The sequence below is a fragment of the Gastrolobium bilobum genome, unplaced genomic scaffold, assembly GCF_033153095.1.
Source record: "Gastrolobium bilobum isolate Gb01-03AN ecotype WA unplaced genomic scaffold, APGP_CSIRO_Gbil_v1 utg16135, whole genome shotgun sequence".
Taxonomy (NCBI): domain Eukaryota; kingdom Viridiplantae; phylum Streptophyta; class Magnoliopsida; order Fabales; family Fabaceae; genus Gastrolobium; species Gastrolobium bilobum.
The window spans coordinates 79,485-100,726 of NW_026899035.1; the positions used below are offsets into that span (position 1 = coordinate 79,485).

A 21,242-nucleotide genomic window follows, 5' to 3' on the forward strand; every position below is an offset into this window, starting at 1 on the left:
AATCCTATATTGGTGATTTAAACTCAATTTGTCTATAGAATTAATTGTATGTGATTACAGATCAATTATTCAAACAACTTACATTAAAGACATCAAATTTTTACCTAACTAAAAAACTCAAATAAAAAACTCTAAGGGTAGCTCAACCGGCAAAGTTGAGCGTCCAGGTTTCGAACTTTGGCCAAAACAATTCTTGGAATCCTTTGGGGGCTCGAGAGAAAAGGCTCCATCTCGATGGAGGATTAGTCTTATCCTTCCTCTGATGATAGTGGTCCAATGCACTTTCTGTTCCAATGAAGAGTTAGCTTTAGGGACCGTACTCCGAAGACAAGGTGGCCGAAAAAGTTGAATGAGAATACCTCTAGATTTATACTAAAAAAACAAAAAGTCAAATAAAAAACACCACAAATTATATTACAATTCGGAAGAAAACCCGACTAAGAAAGAAAGAGAGCAGCGCGTGCATGAGGAAAGTTAGCAACTACATATGGATGAGGGGTTTGTGTCAGTTTCTGAAGAAAGTGAAACCATGAGAGGGTGAATAGCCACCCAAGTTGGGTCCCATTTCCTACCAAAAACGAAGAAGACTCACCCTTTGGGGAAGATCATTGACAAAAGATGGTTGTGGTCCATCAGGATTAGAACACACACATACCCTACATGCAAGTGCTTACTCTGTTTTTTAAACTTTGAGATTAGCTTTGGCTTCCTATTCTCTTTCCGTTTTCGCTTTCCTTTTCCCTGTATTAAAGTTTCCCACCCAATTTAGTTTATTTCTATATTCTTTCAAGTAGCACTACAAATAGTGAAAGCATCCTCTTCTCTCTTTAATTAATTCTAAAAAATCAACGATTCTTTTCAAAGTTCATAGTAGCCTTGTACAAGCGGTCAATTTTTATTAATATTATATCCACTAAAACTGAGGTTATTTTCAATTTAAATATTATTATACATTTTTATTCCTCAAGCACTTCGTGAACGAAATGAAAGAAAAGGAAATCTCACATATTTTATTTTTAGATTTAATTCTGATACATTAGTAAAGTAAAAGTTTTTTGTACTATTATTCAATTATATACTTATATATTATCTTTTAATAATATAATAAATACATGATTTAGTGATCATGCAAAGAAATTCATACATGTATTAGAATTAAACTCTTTATTTACTTGCAAAAACTCAAAATATGGCATCTTACTAGTAAAATTTGAACTTGACGATTCCAAGTTTCTTCCTTAAAACCGAACCCATAAATTGCACCCCAGCCAATCACATTCCTCAGAGCCAATAAAAGTGAGAGAAAAAAGAAGCAAATGGAGAACTTTCCAGTTGTTGACATGGGGAAGCTTAACGCTGAAGAGAAACCAGCAACCATGGAGATTATAAAAGATGCCTGTGAGAACTGGGGTTTCTTTGAGGTACTCTTAAGCTTAAACATCTAAGTTTGCAAAACTAACTAACTTTCCTTCTCCTCAAAACGTAAAAATTTCCCTTGCATATGTTGAGTTTGAAAAGGTTTTGTTAATATGTTACTTTTTTGTGGGTTTCCTTTGTCTTCTTTTTTTTCAAGTTGGTGAACCATGGGATATCCCTAGAGTTGATGGACTCCGTGGAGAGGTTGACAAAAGGGCACTACAAGAAGTGTATGGAGCAACGGTTCAAAGAAATGGTTGCAAACAAAGGCCTGGATTCTGTTCAGTCTGAAACCAATGACTTGGACTGGGAAAGCACCTTCTTTTTGCGCCATCTTCCTGTTTCTATTTCAGATATCCCTGATCTTGATGAAGATTACAGGTCATGCCCGATATAAATCATGCACCGATTAAACCTCCATATATTTGTTGTAGCCCTTCTTTGTGCATTTGTGTTCATTGTTGTAAAGAACAAATTCAATCCAAATACTTAAGCGGTTGGATGGGGGGCTTTTAATGGTTTATATAATTTCACTAAAAAGTAAAAGGCTCTCTGAATTTGTGACCTTATAGTTATTGAAACTCTTGATATTATGTAAAGAATTAATTCAATTTAAATTTAAATTGTTGGATCAGTTTCTATGGTTTATATTATTCTCTAACAACAATTGAGTGTCTAAGAAACCATCTTTGTGTTATTTTATGGGTATTTCAGGAAGGCAATGATGGAATTTGCACGGGAACTGGAGAAACTGGCCGAGCTACTTCTTGAATTGCTGTGTGAGAATCTTGGGCTAGAGAAAGAGTATATGAAGGTGGTCTTCTATGGGTCCAAGGGCCCAAATTTTGGCACCAAAGTTAGCAACTACCCTCCTTGTTCCAAGCCAGAGCTCATAAAGGGCCTCAGAGCCCACACAGATGCTGGTGGCATCATTCTACTCTTTCAAGATGACAAGATCGGTGGATTGCAGCTCCTTAAGGATGGCCAGTGGATTGATGTACCACCAATGCGTCACTCCATTGTCATCAACCTTGGTGACCAACTTGAGGTATATTATATGTATATATTGATAGGGAATATCTTTTCTCACGTTGCTGTTCTCATGCAACACGCCTAAAAAGTAAGTAAGATTTACTTGTTTAAATGGATTCCATTCACTTTTTTGTGTATTGCACGAGATAAATTATCTCACGTAACATGAGAAAAAATAATCCCATATTTATATACGCACATACACATATGCCACTCTTCATTAAGAAGGAATGCGATATTAACTTTCTTAATTGGTTTAACTGATCAAAACAGGTTATTACCAATGGCAAATACAAGAGTGTCTTGCACCGTGTAATTGCTCAAACAGATGGCAACAGAATGTCCATAGCCTCATTTTACAACCCAGGCAATGATGCCGTTATCTCTCCAGCACCAACCTTGGTGAAGGAAGATGAGATAAGACAAGTCTACCCGAAATTTGTTTTTGACGAGTACATGAAGGTCTATGCTGGCCTCAAATTCCAGGCCAAAGAGCCAAGATTTGAAGCTATGAAATTTATTTAGGTCCCATACCAATTGTCTAAGCCTGAGCCTGGAAGCATTCTATTTTGTATGTTTGCTAAGCTTACTGATTAACTTGCTTTTGGCATCTTTGATTGGTATGGATGCGGCTTTATGCATGTGTAGCTTAAATATATAATTCAAAATAAAATATTAGCTCGATCTGAAAGTCGACAGATGTTGGATATAAAAATTTGGGAGATTTACCGAAAAGTCAAGCTAAGCTTATATGTTATAGCTTAAATTAGTTACTGTCAAGCAGTTAATTAAGTCATTAATTAATATGACTCGATTAATTATTTTTATCCAGATTTACCATGTTTTCCCTAAAGTTGTCGAGGGACAGTGGCTAGTATCATAACTTATTTCACTCTGAGTTGGAGTTCCATTTCCTTGGTTTTTTTTAGACACACATTGGGTTTTAGCGTTATATAGAGGTCAATGGGAGTGTTATCGGCAAAACATTTATCAGTATATGTAAAATCTTTGATCTTATCAAGTTCTACTTCTATTGCCGTAGTAGTTTCATTTTTTTTTTTTCATAAAAAATAAAATAAAATCCGTTCTCATTGGTAATTCTTGTAAATTTCAAGTTCCCTTTTGAGGAACCGAAAGGCACCCAATAAAATAATTTATCGAACAACAACCAAAGCAGAAAATTGATAATATAAAGAACCAAAAGTTGGCAAGAAAGCATCATCGTTGGGTTTGACGATCGACACTGAATGGCTACCAAGATCTACATGATAAGAGTTAGAAAAAAGTAGGTCATTTTAGTTGATGAGAGAACTAACAAAGGACTATGGTTCCACTGTTTACTCTAATTTATAAAAGCTGTATTGGCAATTTCAACTAGTCATAATGATCAATTGGGACCACAAGGACCACTTCATTACTAAAATCTGCCTATTTCCCAGCCAAAGCTGCTAAAATTACTCAGAACCCAGTTGAATCCGTTGCCACAGAAGAAGAGCATGCAAGTCATGAACTTAAAAAGGGGTTGAAAAGATGCAGATAACAGTTCTGAATAAGATTGACTGTTAAATTGATGGGCTATTGTCTACAAACAACACCGGTTTTCATTCCATTTCCAAAGGCAAAAATTCTGATTATTTGAATTAACTCAATTAAGGTCCTGTATTATGGAAGAATCTTAGGCAGGGCTGTATATGGATTCTCACTGCAAGCATCACTGAGAGGAGTTGCAGTTCGCAGGAAATAAGACAACAAATGCATTCCCCTTACGAGCACGAGCAAAAGGTGCCAAACTTTTTAAGTCAAAAGTCACTCTTATCAAGTAAACGAACAGTGGGTAAGGTTAGGTCTTTGATGAAAGTGACTAAGCAAGTTAAAATACCCAAAGCCATAAGCGACTAGATGAGATGACTATATGCTCCACTAGAGTATCAGTTAATTTCTCACCAGACCTACATCTATGCCCGGGATGCCCAAATCGGAACGAAATCTGCCAGTCACTGAAAATTCTTAAGTTTTAAACTTTAAAGTTTTTGGTGTAAAGCATATGATATGCGTATCACAATTTCAATAGATTCTGAAACATTTGTTAACATGGATCATGGATGGATAAAAGGGAAGGAACAAGGTGTGTGTGCGTGAAGAGGAGGAGGCAGTGTATTGTGAATTACGAACAGAAAAGAAGAAACACCATATTAAAAGGGTTATCTTTATCTATTTTACATGAGATAAACAACTCTCCTATACACAAAAAGGGATTCGATCCCACAACTCTTTTTTCTCTCTCATCTTACCTGTGGGTCCCACTTATATTTTTATTTCTACAACATGAGATAATTTTTTTCCTACAACGTAAGAAAAATATATCCCATATTAAATTAGGGTTATGTTTTAGTGTTTATCTCATTTTACATGAGATAAACAACTTTCATACACACACAAAAAGGTATTGGGTCCCACCACTCTTTTTTCTCTATCCTTTTATCTATGGGTCCCACTTATAATTTTATTTCTACAACATAAGAAAAGTATTTCCCGTTAAAATAAAGGGATACAACTATAATGTTGCATGAAGAAGAATAGTATTTCTGTCAGAATTCAATACAGAAGAGAATAATTTTTTCTTCACTGATTTCTTCCTCCTGAATGAGGGAATTTATATACAAAGATGACCAACAAACTTCCTAACAAATTTACAGAATATTCTACTGTAAGATATGGACCAGCCAAACAGTATTATATACATAACAAACAAAATAAACATTTAAACTTGAACTAATTCTGTTTTATCAGCACTAACAGTAATTCAAACATCAGAAGCTTCCTTTCAACACTCCCCCTCAAGTTGGTGCATGAATATCAACCATGCCCAACTTGCTAATTATCTCCTCAAAGACTTTTCCGGAAACAACTTTGGTTAACACATCCGCGAGCTGATCTTTGGATTTAACAAAAAGCAGTTGTATTATCTGTTAATCCAACTTCTCTTTAATAAAATGTCTATCTACTTCCACTTGTTTGGTCCTATCATGTTGCACAGGATTATGAGCTATTTCAATAGCTACCTTGTTATCACAAAAAAGTTTCATTGGCTCATCGTAGTGAATTCCAATATCTTGAAGGACATTTCTTATCCATAGTAGTTCACAAATTCCATAAGACATTCCTCTGAACTCTGCCTCAGCACTAGACCTTGCCACTACATTCTGTTTTTTACTTCTCCAAGTAACTAGGTTGTCTCCCACAAAAGTAAAGTATCCAGAGGTTGACTGCCTTGTAGTTTTGTCTCCGGCCCAATCAGAATCGGTATTATCCCTTGATTGATAAGTTTTGGTTTCTTGTAAATAGTAGTCCTTTCCCAGGAGCTCCCTTCAGATATCTAAGTATCCTATACACTGCATTCATATGCTCATCACTTGGAGAATGCATAAATCTACTCACAACACTCACTGCATATGAGATGTCAGGTATAGTGTGTGCTAGATAAATTAATTTTCCAACAAGTCTTTGATACTTCCCAATATTAGCCTGTAATTGGTTAGGATAAACTGCAAGGGTATGATTCATCTCTATTGGAGTGTCTACTGGTTTACAGGCTAGCACTGATGCATCAGAAGAAGTCTTGTGCGAATTCATAGTATGTCGTTGCTGATAATCACGCCTGACAAAAGCATATGAGGTCTCGACGTCAGGTTTCGGGTCCTTTCGAAGAATCTCACTGCGTACCTGGTCGAACTCGTTGTCTAACCCAGCAAGGAAAACATGAACCCTCAACCGTGAGAGAGCCGAGTGGTGGTGGATGACTTTAGTCACCGAATCAGAGGAGGAGGTTCGGTGATCGATTATCGCTTGGAGTTCGTTGTAGTAGACCGCAAGAGGACGACCAAACTGCTTTGTGTTGAACGAACGTTGGTTCAGGTCGAAGAGGCAGGGTTCATCTGAACCGTCATAGAAGGTTTTTGAAGTTGCATCCCAAATTTCGCAGGCGGTCTCCAAGCGAATGAATCTTTGCATGAGGCTAGGAGACATGGAGTCAATCAACCAGCTTTTGACCCATTTGTTGTTGGTGATCCAAGAATCAAGAGTGGGATCACCAGGTTTCGGTTTGGGAGTGGCACCGGTGAGGAAACCGGACTTGCTACGAGCTCCAATTCGCATATCCATGAGTTGCGACCAAAGAGGGTAGTTTGATTCGTCCAAAACCACAATGAGAGGAAGAGCGGAGTGATCTTGTTGGATAACAATGTTTTGTGGCAGCAGTGGCGGGGTAGGGGGCGATGTGATAACGGGCTCAGAGTCAGACCCAATGGTGGGGTTCGAAGAAATTTAGGGATTCGAAAAAAAGAATTGATGGGTAGGAAACGATTTGGGAAAAAAATCGATTTGGGAAAGGGAGAAGTAAAATAAGGTTCGGGTCTGGGTATGGGTAGGAAATGATTTGGGGAAAAATCGATGTGGGAAAGGGAGAAGTAAAATATGATTCGGGACTGGGTTTGGGTCGGGTGGGGAATAAAATAAAAAAACGATACAGAGGGAAAAAAATTGCCTAGGATCAGTATGCTCTTGATATCATGTCAGAATTCAATACAGAAGAGAATAATTTTTTCTTCATTGATTTCTTCCTCATGAATGAGGGAATTTATATACAAAGATGACCAACAAACTTCGTAACAAATTTACTGAATATTCTACCGTAAGATATGGACCAGCCAAACAGTATTATATACATAACAAATAAAATAAACATTTAAACTTGAACTAAAAGCACTAACAGTAATTCAAACATCAGAAGCTTCCTTTCAACAATTTCCTACTAATTACATCGAAAATTCCCTGCTCTTTTTTTTCTTTCTTTTTCTTTTCTTTTGATGTGAACCCCCCATGATCCCTTGTCTGCAGGAAAACTATTCCTCATTCTTCCCAACTGGACAAATGGATTTCCCTTAAAATAATGAAGAGATTATACAAATTTTTTGAAAGGCACATCGTTTCCTTTTGTCCTTTAAGCCAAATAAATAAATATGTGAAGAGATTATACAAAATTCTACAGATTTAAAATAGTTAGAATGAAAATCCATTATTAAGAAGAAAATTATGAAGAAAAATAAGTGAAAATTTTGTTTTTGTAAATTAAAGAACTCATTTGAGAAAGCAAAGATCAATGACAACCCCCATCTTTCTCCCTTCACCCTTGGTATTTATACGTGGAAAACATTTATACTTACTTATCTAAACCCATCTCATCACACAATCATTAATCACACAACCAAGAAACTTGTCCTACGTACTTTGTGACAACCAATCTGTTCATCAATGCCATGATTCTCCACTCAATGATAGAAACAATCCATCAGAAGACCATTGGCCTTCGTCTCGGATTTACAGACATGGTAAAGAGGAATTCACTATTTTTTGTTTCCTTTGCTGTATTTGTTTTTATACTTTTGCTTTTACTTTTAGGGGCACTAACAATAAATCTTTAGGCGTCTTGCTCTAAAACTTCGGCCAAAGAATTCCCGGGATATAAAAGACACTAAAAACATTAACCATGTAAATGAAAGAAACAAATTCGAGGAATAACCCGATTAAACTTCATTTTACAAAATTAGCAAAACATGCATCATATTGGTAAGACCTAACAAAACAAATGTCAAGACCCAAACAAGTATGCAATCGTCAACAAATTGCAACTATGAACAAAGCAGGAGGGCAACAATGACAGACTGATATTTAGCAACTGAAATTGATTACTGGAAATTCATAATTGTCTAAATAATGTTCAAAAATAATCTCCCTTCATCAGATCGCCAAGAACTTCAGAGAAAAGAAAAAGAAAGAGGGCAGGATTATCTAGTTAAGAAACCCTAAATTTCCAATTTCTATTTAAAAAGAATTCAGATATCCCTTTCGAGCTCAGAATGAAAAGGATATTCTTTGCCCAAATTCTTCATTGAGGATACTGCTGAACAGACATAAAACTGTAAAAGAGATGTAAAAGCCATATCATTTATCTCATACTTGATTAGCCTTGTTAATCTCTGGCTCACCAGTCTTATAGGGTTGTGGGTTCTCAATCTTTTTATCATCTCCTTCTCTTGCATCTCCATTTGAGCAATGATTCTTTAGAACCATAAAAATATCTGCCTCAGAAGCTCCAGCAAGCTTGAAGCGCTCAGTTGCAGCATCCAGGTTTTTCTTCCAACCACTCATTCCTAATTTGCATTCAACTTGGGATCTTTCGAAAAGCATATTACCCCAAAAGAGGTGAATCTGCGATCTCATGACAGCTGCTTGTTCAGCAGCTTCTTCTGGGGATATTTCCCCTTGACCGCCAACAGTGGAGGACTCACCTTCAGTAGCACCTCCCTGTTTCTTTCTTCTTCTCAATAGTTCTTCTTTCTTGGTTGCATTTGGGTCCTTTAGCTCTTTTGCTCTCTGTTCCTCCAGCTTCTCCCACATATCTGTTGCAGCTTTCATCTTCTCCTCTGCACTATCAAAAAGTTGAAGTGTCTCTGTAGAATCCCAGCCTGATAGATCTATCTTCTTAGCAAGTGCAAAAGACCAATGAAGTTTAGCCATTTCAAATTGTTGCTGCCCCAGAGCTAACAGTCCCTCATAGAAGTCTGGTTTGATCAAGAGTGCTTCCTCATACTTTTCTCTTGCCAGAGAATATTTTTCCTTGACCCAGTCATAAGCCACTTGAAGCTGTTCTGCCACTTGAAGCTGTTCTGCCACTACCTCCTTCCCAGCTGACTCATCTAGGGGGATCCGCTTCCTAGCAGCGCACATGTGAACATTTCCCCAGTTGAAGAATGCCAATGCGGCCACCTCCTGGAACTTTGAAGCAGCCTTGTCAAATAGAACCTGAGCCTCCTCACTAGTAACTGTTTCCTCAAGGGCCTCTGAACAAAGCTCCATCCCAAGCTCATGCAAGTCAATATGAGCGTCTGGATCAATTCCAACATGTGAGCGGAAAAGCTGAGCAAAATCAAACAACCAATCATCCATCTCCACTTCTTTGCATTCAGTATCTCCTTTGGCTCCCGGCTTTTCCTTTGGAGCATCCTTCTCTATCTTATCAACCTCAGTGTCAGGAACTTCAGAGACAGATTCACTGAGGGAAGAATGTGACCCACTCTCATCTCCCTTGATCCCTTCACTCTCAACAGGTTTCTCTTCCTCTTCTTCCAATAAAGGTGGCTCCTGCTCCGGACTAACTTCAACAATATGTAGTCTCAGCATTGAAACTGAATCACTTTTATCTGCTTCAGGTTCTTTTAAGAGATGGCTATCAACACTAGACTCTGCCAATCTGAGTTCATCAGTAGAAGTTATAGTAACCAAATCACCATCACCATCCTTATACTTGACCAGAACTGCATTTGACGAAGGAAATCTTTTGCTTACTATATCTCTTAGTACTCTAAAACTGCAATTCACTGGCATCTGGGCGAGCCTAATGTCATGATCATAAACAAGCTTCAATGGTCTCCACCGAATTGCGACCTCTGAACGCTGCCCACGAACAGTTGAGGAATGAGATGACTGTTCCTTTTGGTTTTCTTTTTTCAGGTTAGGTGGCTCTGCAGAACCATTTGAAGGCTTCAACACAAGTTTTGGCAGGTGGAACCTTGTCTCAGGACCATTTTCGGTTGGCAAAACTGGTTGGGACTTGTCTAGCTTGTTATTAATAGGTGAGAGAACCGATCCAACAGCTGAATTAGGCCCCTTCTTTGGAACCGGCCGGGCCGGCAAACACGGGCCTAATCCAGCAATAGGGGCACCACGGACAGCAGAAGCCCCAAGGGCAGCGGGGGAAGGGCGACTCTGGAGGTCCTGCTGGGCTTCCTGGCGAGGTCCCAATGCAGTCCTCAGTCTCTGAGAAATCTCCAAAGCATCACGGTGATTAGGATCAGCTCCCAATAAGACCTGCACATCTTGCACAGCCATTTCATATTTACCTACAGCCTCGAATGCCCGAGCCCTCCGAAGAAGGGCTCGGACAAACTGGGGCTGAACCTGAAGTGCCATGGTGCACTCAGCAATCACAGTTTCATAATCTATGGGCTTCATTTGCATCAAACAAGCGGCCCTATTGCTGTGAAAAACAGCTCTATCAGGGTGTGTTTTAGGGGTTAATCGAAGAGCATTCTCATACTGTTCAAGAGCACCCGCATAATCCTTATTCTGAAATCTCTTATTCCCTTCCTCTTTGAGCTCATGGGCTCTCTTCAAAAAGATCGACGAATCCAACTCAACCCCACCATTAGCCGTTGAGGCTGAGGCTGAGGCTGAGGCTGAAACTGAAGCTGAACTATCAACGACGGAACCCCCCTTCTTTCTTCTACCCCCTGATTTCCCCATATTACACTTTCCACACACAATTATTTATCTAAATCACAATCAGTACAATACAAAACCAGTAAAGGATGAAATTATCTTTCCAATGCCAAACAGACAGATGGGTCAAAGGGACTAACACTTACCAGTTAGAATAAGAATGCTCCAGTTTTTCTGCAAAAAAAAAGAAAAAAAAAAGAGAGAAATTGAATATTTGTGTTGTGTTGTGGCAGCGATACTCTAGAAGAAGAAGAAGAAGATAGCGTGAATGATTATAGAATGAGAAAGAAATAGGCGTTAGCTTAATTCAGAAGTGCTGTTGGGTTTTGTTAGCTGTAAACCCTAGATACTTGGATCGGTCTCTTATTAGATGTGGGTCCCTCGTCTTGGTCATTCTCAACCCTCCGATCTAAAGAATCATTGTTGACCTCCACATCAAGCATAAGCATGGATATACATGGGCTTTTTTACCCTTATAACCTTTAATTAATAATTAATTACTAATTTGACCTTCATTTGAAACTAATTCGAAAATTTAACCCCTTCAGAAAACATAACACCAATCTGACCCTGTTTGACCGTTGACCATGAAGCCTACCCGGGTACACCCCTCCCTACCCTGGTATTTTTTGAAATTTTTTATCTACCCGGTAGAGAGGGGTGTACCCGGGTAGAGTTCTTGAATCTGGAAAAATGGTTGAATTAGTTACCCGGGTAAGAAGGGTTGTACCCGGGTAAACATCCAGAGTAGCGTTTTTATATAACCGAGATGCTAAAAAGTTTCTTTTTCCAATTCATATTCTCCTCGGATTTATATTTCTATCAGGTTAATGAAAACGCAAAAAATTGAAGCACCTTCTGATTACAGAAAACAAAATGAAATTAGTAAAAAATTAATACAACATTACCATGTAATTGTATCCCCTAGTTTCTCTAATCTTCCTCAACATCATTTGGATTCAGCTTCCGGTATAAGAGTCCCAATTCTGCAAAACTCACCATTTTTCTGCAACGTCACAACTAAGTAAAACTATAGATAGATAGAGAGAGAGTAATGACCTGCTAATTGATTGATGGAAACAAATTCAATAGGGCTGCCATGGCGAGGAAGCCTTGGATCTTCGTTGCTATCGTCCATGATCCATGCCTGTCACAGTTTTTTTCATTTATATAAAAACGCTACTCTGGATGTTTACTCGGGTACAACCCTTCTTACCCGGGTAACTAATTCAACAATTTTTCCAGATTCAAGAACTCTACCCGGGTACACCCCTCTCTACCCGGGTAGATAAAAAATTTCAAAAAATACCAGGGTAGAGAGGGGTGTACCCGGGTAGGCTTCATGGTCAACGGTCAAACAGGGGCAGATTGGTGTTATGTTTTCTGAAGTGGTTAAATTTTCGAATTAGTTTCAAATGAAGGTCAAATTAGTAATTAATTATTAATTAAAGGTCATAAGGGTCAAAAAGCCATATACATGCTATAATACAAAGGATGAAAGGCTATATTCGTAAATAAGAGAAGGAGGCGGGGCATTTTCGTCCACTGATAATGCCAGGTTAGGGTTGGCATGAAAATGGCCACTTTATAAATAGCTTCCTAAGATACTCACGCAGTCTTCATCGGCGGAGAAGCACAACGAAAAAATGGGTGTTTTTTTTACTTCTAAGAATTTCAATTGTCTGTTTTTTTAATTTCATAGAAAAGAAAGGCCTCAGTTGTTTCTAAGAGAATGGAGAGACTGTTCAAAGTGTCTCTGCCATCGTGTGAACAATGAGGCAAAACAAAACCAAATGGGCGAGTCATCGTTTCGGTCGTCCTTTTGTTTGATTGGCGAATCGATTGTTCCTCGTCTACATATTAGTTTATCTTCCCTTGGCTTCGTTTTCTTTTAATTTTGACTGATTTTATTTTCTGCTTATGTTCTAGCATCTAGGGTGTTTTTTTGGTGAATGCTTTGAAGAAGTAAACTAAAAAAGTGTCTTAAAATAAAATAAGAAAGTGCGGATGATGTATAACTTGTCAAATTTCTTCACTTTGAACCGAATGGAGATTCATCTCCATGTGGATTCTGTTCATTCATTGATGCACTCGTTAGATTCTCGCTTCATGTTTTCCGGATACAAGATATATCATCTTTCTTCTGTACATGGTTGACAGTCTGTTTGGTTTGATTATGATGATGATGATTGCTTAACAGGACGATAATTACTGTCTAAATAAGTGGATGCTGGGTAACATCTGCCTTCGCTTAATTTGAGAGAACTTGTATGGAAACATGCTATTTTAATGGCATTGATTTAATGCTCGTATTTGCATGGTTTCTTGGTTTATATTTCTGATACGGTTATTGAACATACCAACTACATAGGGATGGATTACAATGCAGGAGCAATATCCATAGTGCTCACGGGACAGATACAAACAACATAGAAAAACACTGATAATTTCTGAAAAAATAAGAAAATCTGTCATGTTTCTGTTTGGGTATTATCAGATAACAACAAACAAACAATACTAAGCCCCGAATCAATTTGAAATCGAGTCCATTATTGCGTTATTTGTAAAAGATTTAGGATCAAAGATTAGTGAGTAAGATCCTTGATCCAAGACTACAGTTGTTTTAACTTGCGTTGTAATTCATTACCACAAGTTTTTAAATTGGGGGTTAGTTTAGTAGTGTGCTAATTGGGGTTATGAATATGAAAATGTGTATGATTATACTCACTGATATGTGGAGGAGATTATTTAGAATAAATTTACTGACACACTTTCATACTCCCTAAATCTATACAAATTTTTCCATTATCCATCGAACAGCTGAAATGACCGACATGTTAATTCGTTTCAGACTTGCACTCATCAACTCATTATGTAATCAATCTCTTTCAAATCAAACTGTAATTGGCTAGTGAAATATTACCGCATAAGCAGCATCTTAACTTTTTATCACCTTTCGTTTCGATTGAAATGGAAAGAGGAGTCACAACCAACCCATCCACAACTTCGCATAAATTGCTAGATTGGACATCCAAATTCGAAACAAGGAGCACATTTTCATTGCTACAAAAGTAGCTACTTCACCAAAAACATAACAAAATGAGATATGAGAAGAAACATCCAATGGTGAGGGTAGTGTAAAAAAGTTAACTTTTGCCATATTTGGTCAAAGATGTGCTGAGTGCTCGAAGTACTAAAAATATTTTCTGAAACGGTAATGGAATGTAAACAAAGGATCCAGAACATATCAGATTCTACTCATCCTGCTCTAATTTCTAGTGAAAAAAGATAGAAGACAAGTCATTATACTTCACTTCATCATGGAAATATTCCATGGGAGGAAGCAGCAGCTTTCTAAAGTACCCCATTATTTCTATTTCTATTTCTACTTCTATTTCTTTGAGCTTGAAAATGAGAGTGGGTGGTGCTTCAAACAAGAAATATCAAACAACTCGATGAACCTCTGGTCTGACACTCTGGCCTTGGCACCTGCAAACCTTTGGTACTCATCAAAAACAGATGATAAACACCATCTCTGCAATCTTCTTATGCATCCCACAAGACAACCAGTGCGGTGCTGTCAATAAAATCACCAAACGATTGGAGATTAATAAGTCCAAAATATTAATAAAAACAAAGATTCAAAGAAAAAAGAAATAGTGCATACTTTTCCTCGTTTACAGTGGATCAGCAGGGGGTGGTTCCTAACATCTGGAGTCAGAAAAACAAGCACCAATTACGTTAATATATCAGTGAACAAGCTGTGCTATTAAAATGGTGAAATTCAAGATTTTGTAATACCGAGGGCCACTTTCAAAGCTTCACGAATTGTATCCTCTGGGATGTTGACAAAGGGTTCCTGACCACAGTATGTATAATCAATGTGCAGAACTATGTTATTTTAGATATCAGTTAAAACATCATATTTTCGATCTATTGCTTTTCCACCCTTGCATGGCACTGGGGGAAGAAGGCAATTAATGGGGAGGGGTATTCTTATCATTCAAATTTAAGGAAAATAAGCCAACACATCAATAGGGTATAAAGACTACAGCATGTAACGACAATTCACTGAAGATTGCATAAAATTAAGAGCAAATCTGGTGGCATCTTCAAACTCCTGCTAAAGATTGATCTTATAAGAAAATGAGAGTCTGCATAGGACAAAGTAAGCTGCAGGATTGGTGACTACCCAGGAGTAGCTCTTAAAAAAGTCAGGCTACTCACTCTCCTCATGTGGATATAGAATCAGTTCAAATTTTTCTTTTCTACAAGCCAAGGTAGACTGCTTTTAAAGACCATTCCTCAATCCCCAAACTTTTGCTATACTATTTGAAACAAGCTCTACACATATAGATCAAATTCATATGCTCGGAACAACTTAAAGCCATCAGTCCAGCAAGCCCTGGATTCTCCTTTAAAACTCCTACATTTGGTTCTAGTATGAGGTGGATTATACAGCTAATATGGATGTTATTGTTAGCAGGCGGAGGTAAAGAGGTCTATTAGTTTGTGCTAAACATCTTTAATGAAGATGAAGCAAGAGTTTACCAAGGGCAATGAATAATAAGTATGCTTATTCTGGAATAGCTTTATGACAGATTCTATAAATGTTTTGGAACATAGAACTTGGGGCTGGTTGCTGTTCATGAATTCAATACAATTATGAGACGTTTGCTAGGATAAAGGGACTGGAGCTGCAATTTCCTAGATTAGCTTGAATAATAAAATAAAGGGAACAGATAGAAGTAGAAAGAAATCATGTAAGCTCAAAGACTACAAAAAAAAACACAATTACAAGTTTAAACCATGACAATAATTTAATATTAGCAGTAACTTGTATTATAGAAATGGTTTCTTTCCAGGACGATATGGTAACACTAAAACTAACTGAAAATACAAAAGAGTCAGTAAACACAAATATTAAAATTTGTTTTCCAGGAGAGGCCTGGAATGGAGGGGAAGATTGAGTATGCATTCAAATAAGTTTATCCACTAACTAGTTTATCAATGTTCACAAGAAATAAGAATAAAGAAATTGAGCAGTACTTAGAGCAAAAAAATTATTAGGTATAGTTTGCATAAATTGTTACGCTAAAAGTAAAACCAGGTAGTTTTTTCGAAAGGTTTTTTCAATAAAATCTGAATGAATTTTCCCTATGAATCTAAAGAACCAGAGCAAACTTTACTAACTAACAATATTCTCTTTAGTCCAATTTAAGGTTATTATTAATTAGTCTTGTTTGAGGTTTCCAAATCAAAGAGTTTATACTTCCTTGGAGCATTGAAACTCACAACCACTACAAATAATATTTCTACCTAAAAGCACAATAGTTTTTCAAATTAAAACCAGTACTAGTTCAGCTTTCAGAAAAACCTTTTTCAAATGAGTAACCAACATGAGGTAAAAAAGGACCACAATGAGACCTATTAGTGAACTTAATTTGAAACAACTGAAAATACTTAGCTACAGAGCCTACACTAATGTTTTATGTAACCCGGGAATATGAAAGTCAACAGCTAAGGCATCATCGCCATCAGACTTAATTGTACAAGAAAGCAGTGCCTACTGTAAATAAATCATAGTGTCATAATAATTAGTTTATTTCCCTGATGCATCACATCCCTAGTCCCTCATATATTTCAGTGTCCATGCACATGCATGCTCACGCTTGAATTCGCAATCGGTGTTAGTTATCCTAAATGTTTTTTTATTTAAAGGAGAGTCTTGAGGGAGCATTTATAATTTCTAAAAAGGAAGTCTTCACGAAATTTATTCCATCACCATGTGCAATCTTAGATTCTTAGTAAAGAATAGCAATTTTGGCATATCTGTATCTTATTCCAGAATTTCAAACTCATCTTCAAATAACTAATTGAGTTGTATTAAGCACCGCAGCAACAGATCAAAATATAGTAACAGACTAAGATTGGAAAATTATACCAAATCTGACAAAGTTGGATTGGAAAACTACAATAAACAGAAATTTGGCTTGGCAATTGTCATAAGAATCGTGCAAGTATGCAACAAGTTAGAATCGAGTAACCCTAATTAATTGCCAGCCAACAAGAAAGCATAATTTAAAAATTAGAAAAAAGAAGAATCATTTCAGAGTACAAAGGGTGATCAAGAGAAGAAAAAAAAAAAATACAAACCTTACAGCCATCGATCCCGAATTGATAAAACCTTATTCCGTTGACCTTCAAAAATTCCAAAGTCGCTTCTGGATACGGTTCGGGGCACAAACATCTGCACGAAAAACATAAATACACGAATTCAGAAACGCGAATTCACTCACGAGACATCACATAGAAAGGAGAATCGAACTCACATTACGGAACGGAGACGAAGGGATTTCAGGAATCCGAAGTTGGCAGAATCGGGAAAGCCCGATCTAAAAATGCCATTGTCGACCATCGCGAAGTTCAGCGGCGGCACGAATATCTCCTCCACGTCATCCGCGTTCTGCGGTGGCGAAACATCGCCGGCGAAGGACATCTGGCCGTTGGTGTTATCGAGCTTCATGGTTTTGGCGCCAATTATCCTGAACAGTGAAAGAGGCAATGTCACGTTGAGGAGCGATTCATGGGATCTCCAGTTTCTAGGATCTGTCTCGTTATAAATATAAATATAAATATAATTAAATAAATAAGATATAATATTATCTCTCTATTTCTAAAATAAAATAATAACATAGGAGGCAATTTTGTAGCATAAAGCAAGAGAGAGAGAGTGAAAAAAAAGTTTCGGACTTAAAAAGTGGAGGATCTTTGATAAGATGCTTTGAAGTTTGGTGTGTGATGACCAAAGATGGAGACGTGTAAGGAAGAATATGCTGAAATCGGAAGCCACAAGGAAAAATAAAACCCCAGTTTTGCCCAATCATACCAACTCATGTGTGAAGTTGCTTCCTTTATTTAATTTTTGCTTACTTTCCCTATTTCTATTTACAGTTTGGACTTTGGAGCTAATACCGTATTGTAATTTAAGAATCAAAATTGACTGGGCGAAAGTGGGGCCAGGCCTACTTGTTTAATTAATTGTTGACAAATGCAATTTGGTACCCAAAAAAGCAAAGGATGAGGACTGAGGGAGGAGTGTTTGAGGGGTTGGACTTCACTCGCATGCGGTGCTGGCTGCGAAGCTACTTGACACACATAAAGCAAATGTGCTGAGACTTCAAATTTGTTGTTAACGTAAATTGCCACCCAACTTTAACCCTCATTGACAATGACTGCCTACAATGTAAAGCATTTTGCACGTAATTGATTGACTAGGAAACGCAAGTTGGTGCAAACCAAAAGTTTAATGGTGGATAGCCTTTTTAATTTTAATAAATAAAAATCACGATAAAGGACATGATCAGATTACATACTAGAGAATACAAGCGGAATATTTTGGGATCGTATGCACTGATACCAAAATAGAATTGGGTATCATTCATTTCTTGAATTACAAAGATCAGCATGTATATATATATATAAATTCCAACATGTGACATAAACGTCTGCATAACAACGTTGCTGATCTTTGTAATTCAAGAATATATATATATATATAAATTGTATAGACAATCTATTGGTTATGAATAAGAAGTTTGGTAGTGAAAAAGTGTGTCTTTTCGTCGACAAACAGATGTATCTTTTCATCCTAAAGGATGTGTTGTTTCATCTGAACGGATGTGTTGTTTCATCTGAACGGATGTGTTGTTTCATCCTAATAGATGTGTTGTTTCATCCTAACGGACATGTTGTTTCATCCTTGAATGGGTGCCTTTTCGTGTTGAACGAATGTGTCTTATCGTGTCCAACGGATGTGTTGTTTCGTCGTCGAATAGGTGCCTTTTGAAACGTGACCGGTCAGTGTCTATAAATAGACACTGACACCTTCATAAAATGTATCCAATTTTTCTGCACTGAAACTCTGCCAGAATTTTTCTCCTTCCGATTTTGCATGTTCCTTTTCATACTCCGGTGTAGTTTCCTCTGGCATTTTGTTGTGTTCGTTTGGGCTGTTGATTGGTAGTGCCACCATTCTTCAGACGAAATTCGTTCTATCCTGGGAGACAAGTGTCCATCAACCTTTGGCATCAGTGAGGGGGCAAATTATCTTAAGGAGACACGTTCTGTGGGCTCGGATTTAATTCCTCTACTGCATACATTAATCTGTTCTGATTCTTTATACTGACTACAAGTAAGTCTGTTTTTAATATTTTTATAATTGCACAGTGATAATTCTGATCATCTACCTCCTCTGCCTTATACATGGGTTCAAATCTCTTAGTGATATAATATCACCCACTGTCTTCAATAACAATCTTAAGACAATTCTGGTGTTTTGAACCTGTGATCAGTATATTCTATTTTTTATTTTATATACTGTTTTTATTTACTGTGTAATTAAAAGATTAATTTGTGCGATTAATCATGATTGTTGTTTGTGTAACATAAACGAAGTTTCTAATGTTTGATTTGTGAACATTCAAACGGTAGAGTTTCTATTTTGATATTTTCAATTTTAGAAATTCGGAAAACAATTTTTTATTCAAATATTGTTTTTGTACGTTAATATGTTGCATTCATGATTCTCTTTGATCATGAAATGGGTATTAGTATTACCATATATTGCCAATTGCCATGTTTGATCACGAAAAGTAATACCTGTGAAGAGTATCTCGATTGTCGTGCATTACAATTGCTTTTCATTTTTAATCATGAAATGTCCAGACCTCTGTTGGGGTGCATGGAAGTCTTATACATTTGAATAAGTAGGGTGCATTATTGTCATGTTCCTCTTAAAGCGTTGGAACGTCATTCTAAAGTGGGGGTGCACTGTTACTGTTTACATTTGAATAAGTATCTACAAGTGAACCAAACGGTTCAACTGGTTGACGGTTACAAAGGAATCGTTGCAACCAATTTTTATTTTTTTAATTGGTGGTTTTGAACTTGATAAAGAAACCATGGCTGAAGTTTGGAATTAATCTGTGTTAGTGTTAGATTTGTGGAAATTCTTACGGTGCAGTTTCTATTTATTTTATTTTCGATTTTCGAAAATTCGGAAACAATTTTCACATAAATTCAAATGTTGCTTATGGTGAAAGTTAGCAAATGCCATTCATGACAGTGTTTGATCACAAACATGGGTTACTGTGCATAGGATGTCTACATATAATCTATTCTATCAATTACTCGATCGTTTTTTTTTGAAAAAAAAAAAATTATAAAACTTCTTTTGCACTTGGATGCACGATTACCGAGGAATGTTGACTTATTTGTGATATATGACAAACCAATAGAGTACAAGACATTAAAATATGATTTCGTAATGTGTCTTTGTTGTATCCTGATGATACATTATTGGAAGGCTTTGTGCATGGGCATTAAATGATGATCTTAATGTGTGAAAAAAAAAAACTTTCCATATTTTAAATACTTGTTGTTCATATTACGAGTTCACATGTAAATAGCAAAAGGTCATGCCTTGTCGTAGTTACTGCACAAAGTTAATAGGATATTTATGTTCTGAATGACAAGATGCAATGATATAATGGATTGGAATATTTTTTATATATGCTTTGAAATAAAGTGTCGTGGAAAAGTATTATTTTCGGGCTGTTATTTGTAATGTTCGATGTGGGGAGATTTTTGGCATGAACAGAGGTCTTACCTCATCAAATTTCGTATGAAAATGCCATGACCGGTAAGAAAGCTTCACTGTGATCTCTTTTTGGGTTTAACTTTGTGTAAGTTAAATAGTAAATTAAATCGGATTTGATTTCTATTTGTGTAATAGAAATGACAAGTATGAGAAATATTTATGACATGAATATTTTGTTATATTAATTTTTATGTAGGAAATGTAATGTATTTATTGGCATTCAACTGTATATGATACACTTAATGGATTTGACGGTATATGATGGTGTTTGATATCCATTAACCCGTGACTTATAAATGTGAAAGTTTTGACTTTATGATTTAGGCAAGTGATAATTCTTGCTTAAAAATGCACTATGTGCTTTGATGGATATAAAAGTCTTATATCTAGTGAAATATTTGATACTATGTGAACTCAAAAGAGCTATCTTAGTGATGGCATGATCAAGGTCAATGGATAACTTTGAATATTGTAAATGACATGATAATTGTATATTATCTTATGGTTAAATTGGATTTATCATTTGATATATGTTAATGTTCAGTAAGAAAGTTAAAGGCATTATAGAGCGATCGAGGGGAAGATTATAATGACCCTTGGATGAGTTCAGTTTGGAGTGTGATATCATATAACAAATGATTGCTCCTTATGCTTCACAATCCAATGAGATTGCTGAGAAAAAAGACCCAGACATTAAATGATATGATCTTGTTGATGTCTGGTTTGTGGGGAAAAGTCATTTAATGACAAATTATATAATCAGTAAAGTATCCCACAAGAAAATTAAGAACACCTC

At 36.7% G+C, this 21,242-nt stretch overlaps 3 protein-coding genes and 1 non-coding gene across 4 annotated transcripts; 2 read left to right on the top strand and 2 right to left on the bottom strand.

Annotated features, from left to right (window-relative positions):
• Positions 1-1,299: 1,299 nt before the first annotated feature.
• LOC133286432 (1-aminocyclopropane-1-carboxylate oxidase-like) lies at positions 1,300-3,091 on the top strand. The gene is made up of 4 exons (XM_061483849.1): positions 1,300-1,421; positions 1,574-1,797; positions 2,131-2,464; positions 2,722-3,091. The coding sequence occupies exons 1-4, from the start codon at positions 1,317-1,319 to the stop codon at positions 2,971-2,973; spliced, it is 915 nt and encodes a 304-aa protein (XP_061339833.1). The 5' UTR covers positions 1,300-1,316; the 3' UTR covers positions 2,974-3,091.
• Positions 3,092-8,033: 4,942 nt separating this feature from the next.
• LOC133286431 (protein CLMP1) lies at positions 8,034-11,081 on the bottom strand. Its single transcript, XM_061483848.1, has one exon. It carries the CDS (start codon positions 10,807-10,809, stop codon positions 8,458-8,460), a length of 2,352 nt encoding a protein of 783 aa, XP_061339832.1. The 5' UTR covers positions 10,810-11,081; the 3' UTR covers positions 8,034-8,457.
• A 1,429-nt stretch (positions 11,082-12,510) lies between these two features.
• Positions 12,511-12,644, top strand: LOC133286456 (small nucleolar RNA snoR111). The gene has a single exon (XR_009748124.1). It is a non-coding gene; the product is annotated as a small nucleolar RNA snoR111 (small nucleolar RNA).
• Positions 12,645-13,879: 1,235 nt separating this feature from the next.
• LOC133286427 (probable tyrosine-protein phosphatase DSP4) lies at positions 13,880-17,454 on the bottom strand. Its single transcript, XM_061483845.1, has 5 exons — positions 17,118-17,454; positions 16,942-17,035; positions 14,587-14,644; positions 14,453-14,496; positions 13,880-14,362 (listed from the first exon to the last, which is right to left on the bottom strand). Exons 1-5 carry the CDS (start codon positions 17,309-17,311, stop codon positions 14,177-14,179), a joined length of 576 nt encoding a protein of 191 aa, XP_061339829.1. The 5' UTR covers positions 17,312-17,454; the 3' UTR covers positions 13,880-14,176.
• Between the last annotated feature and the right edge of the window lie 3,788 nt (positions 17,455-21,242).

Excerpts from the sequence above, each read along its gene's own strand:
- LOC133286432 (XM_061483849.1), top strand. The coding sequence starts at position 1,317 with ATGGAGAACTTTCCAGTTGTTGACATGGGGAAGCTTAACGCTGAAGAG. Across the intron at positions 1,422-1,573 it reads AGAACTGGGGTTTCTTTGAG|TTGGTGAACCATGGGATATC; the intron begins GTACTCTTAAGC and ends TTTTTTTTCAAG. Across the intron at positions 1,798-2,130 it reads GATCTTGATGAAGATTACAG|GAAGGCAATGATGGAATTTG; the intron begins GTCATGCCCGAT and ends TGGGTATTTCAG.
- LOC133286431 (XM_061483848.1), bottom strand. The coding sequence starts at position 10,809 with ATGGGGAAATCAGGGGGTAGAAGAAAGAAGGGGGGTTCCGTCGTTGAT.
- LOC133286427 (XM_061483845.1), bottom strand. The coding sequence starts at position 17,311 with ATGAAGCTCGATAACACCAACGGCCAGATGTCCTTCGCCGGCGATGTT. Across the intron at positions 17,036-17,117 it reads CTTCGTCTCCGTTCCGTAAT|ATGTTTGTGCCCCGAACCGT; the intron begins GTGAGTTCGATT and ends TTTTTCGTGCAG. Across the intron at positions 14,363-14,452 it reads TCCACTGTAAACGAGGAAAA|CACCGCACTGGTTGTCTTGT; the intron begins GTATGCACTATT and ends TTTTATTGACAG.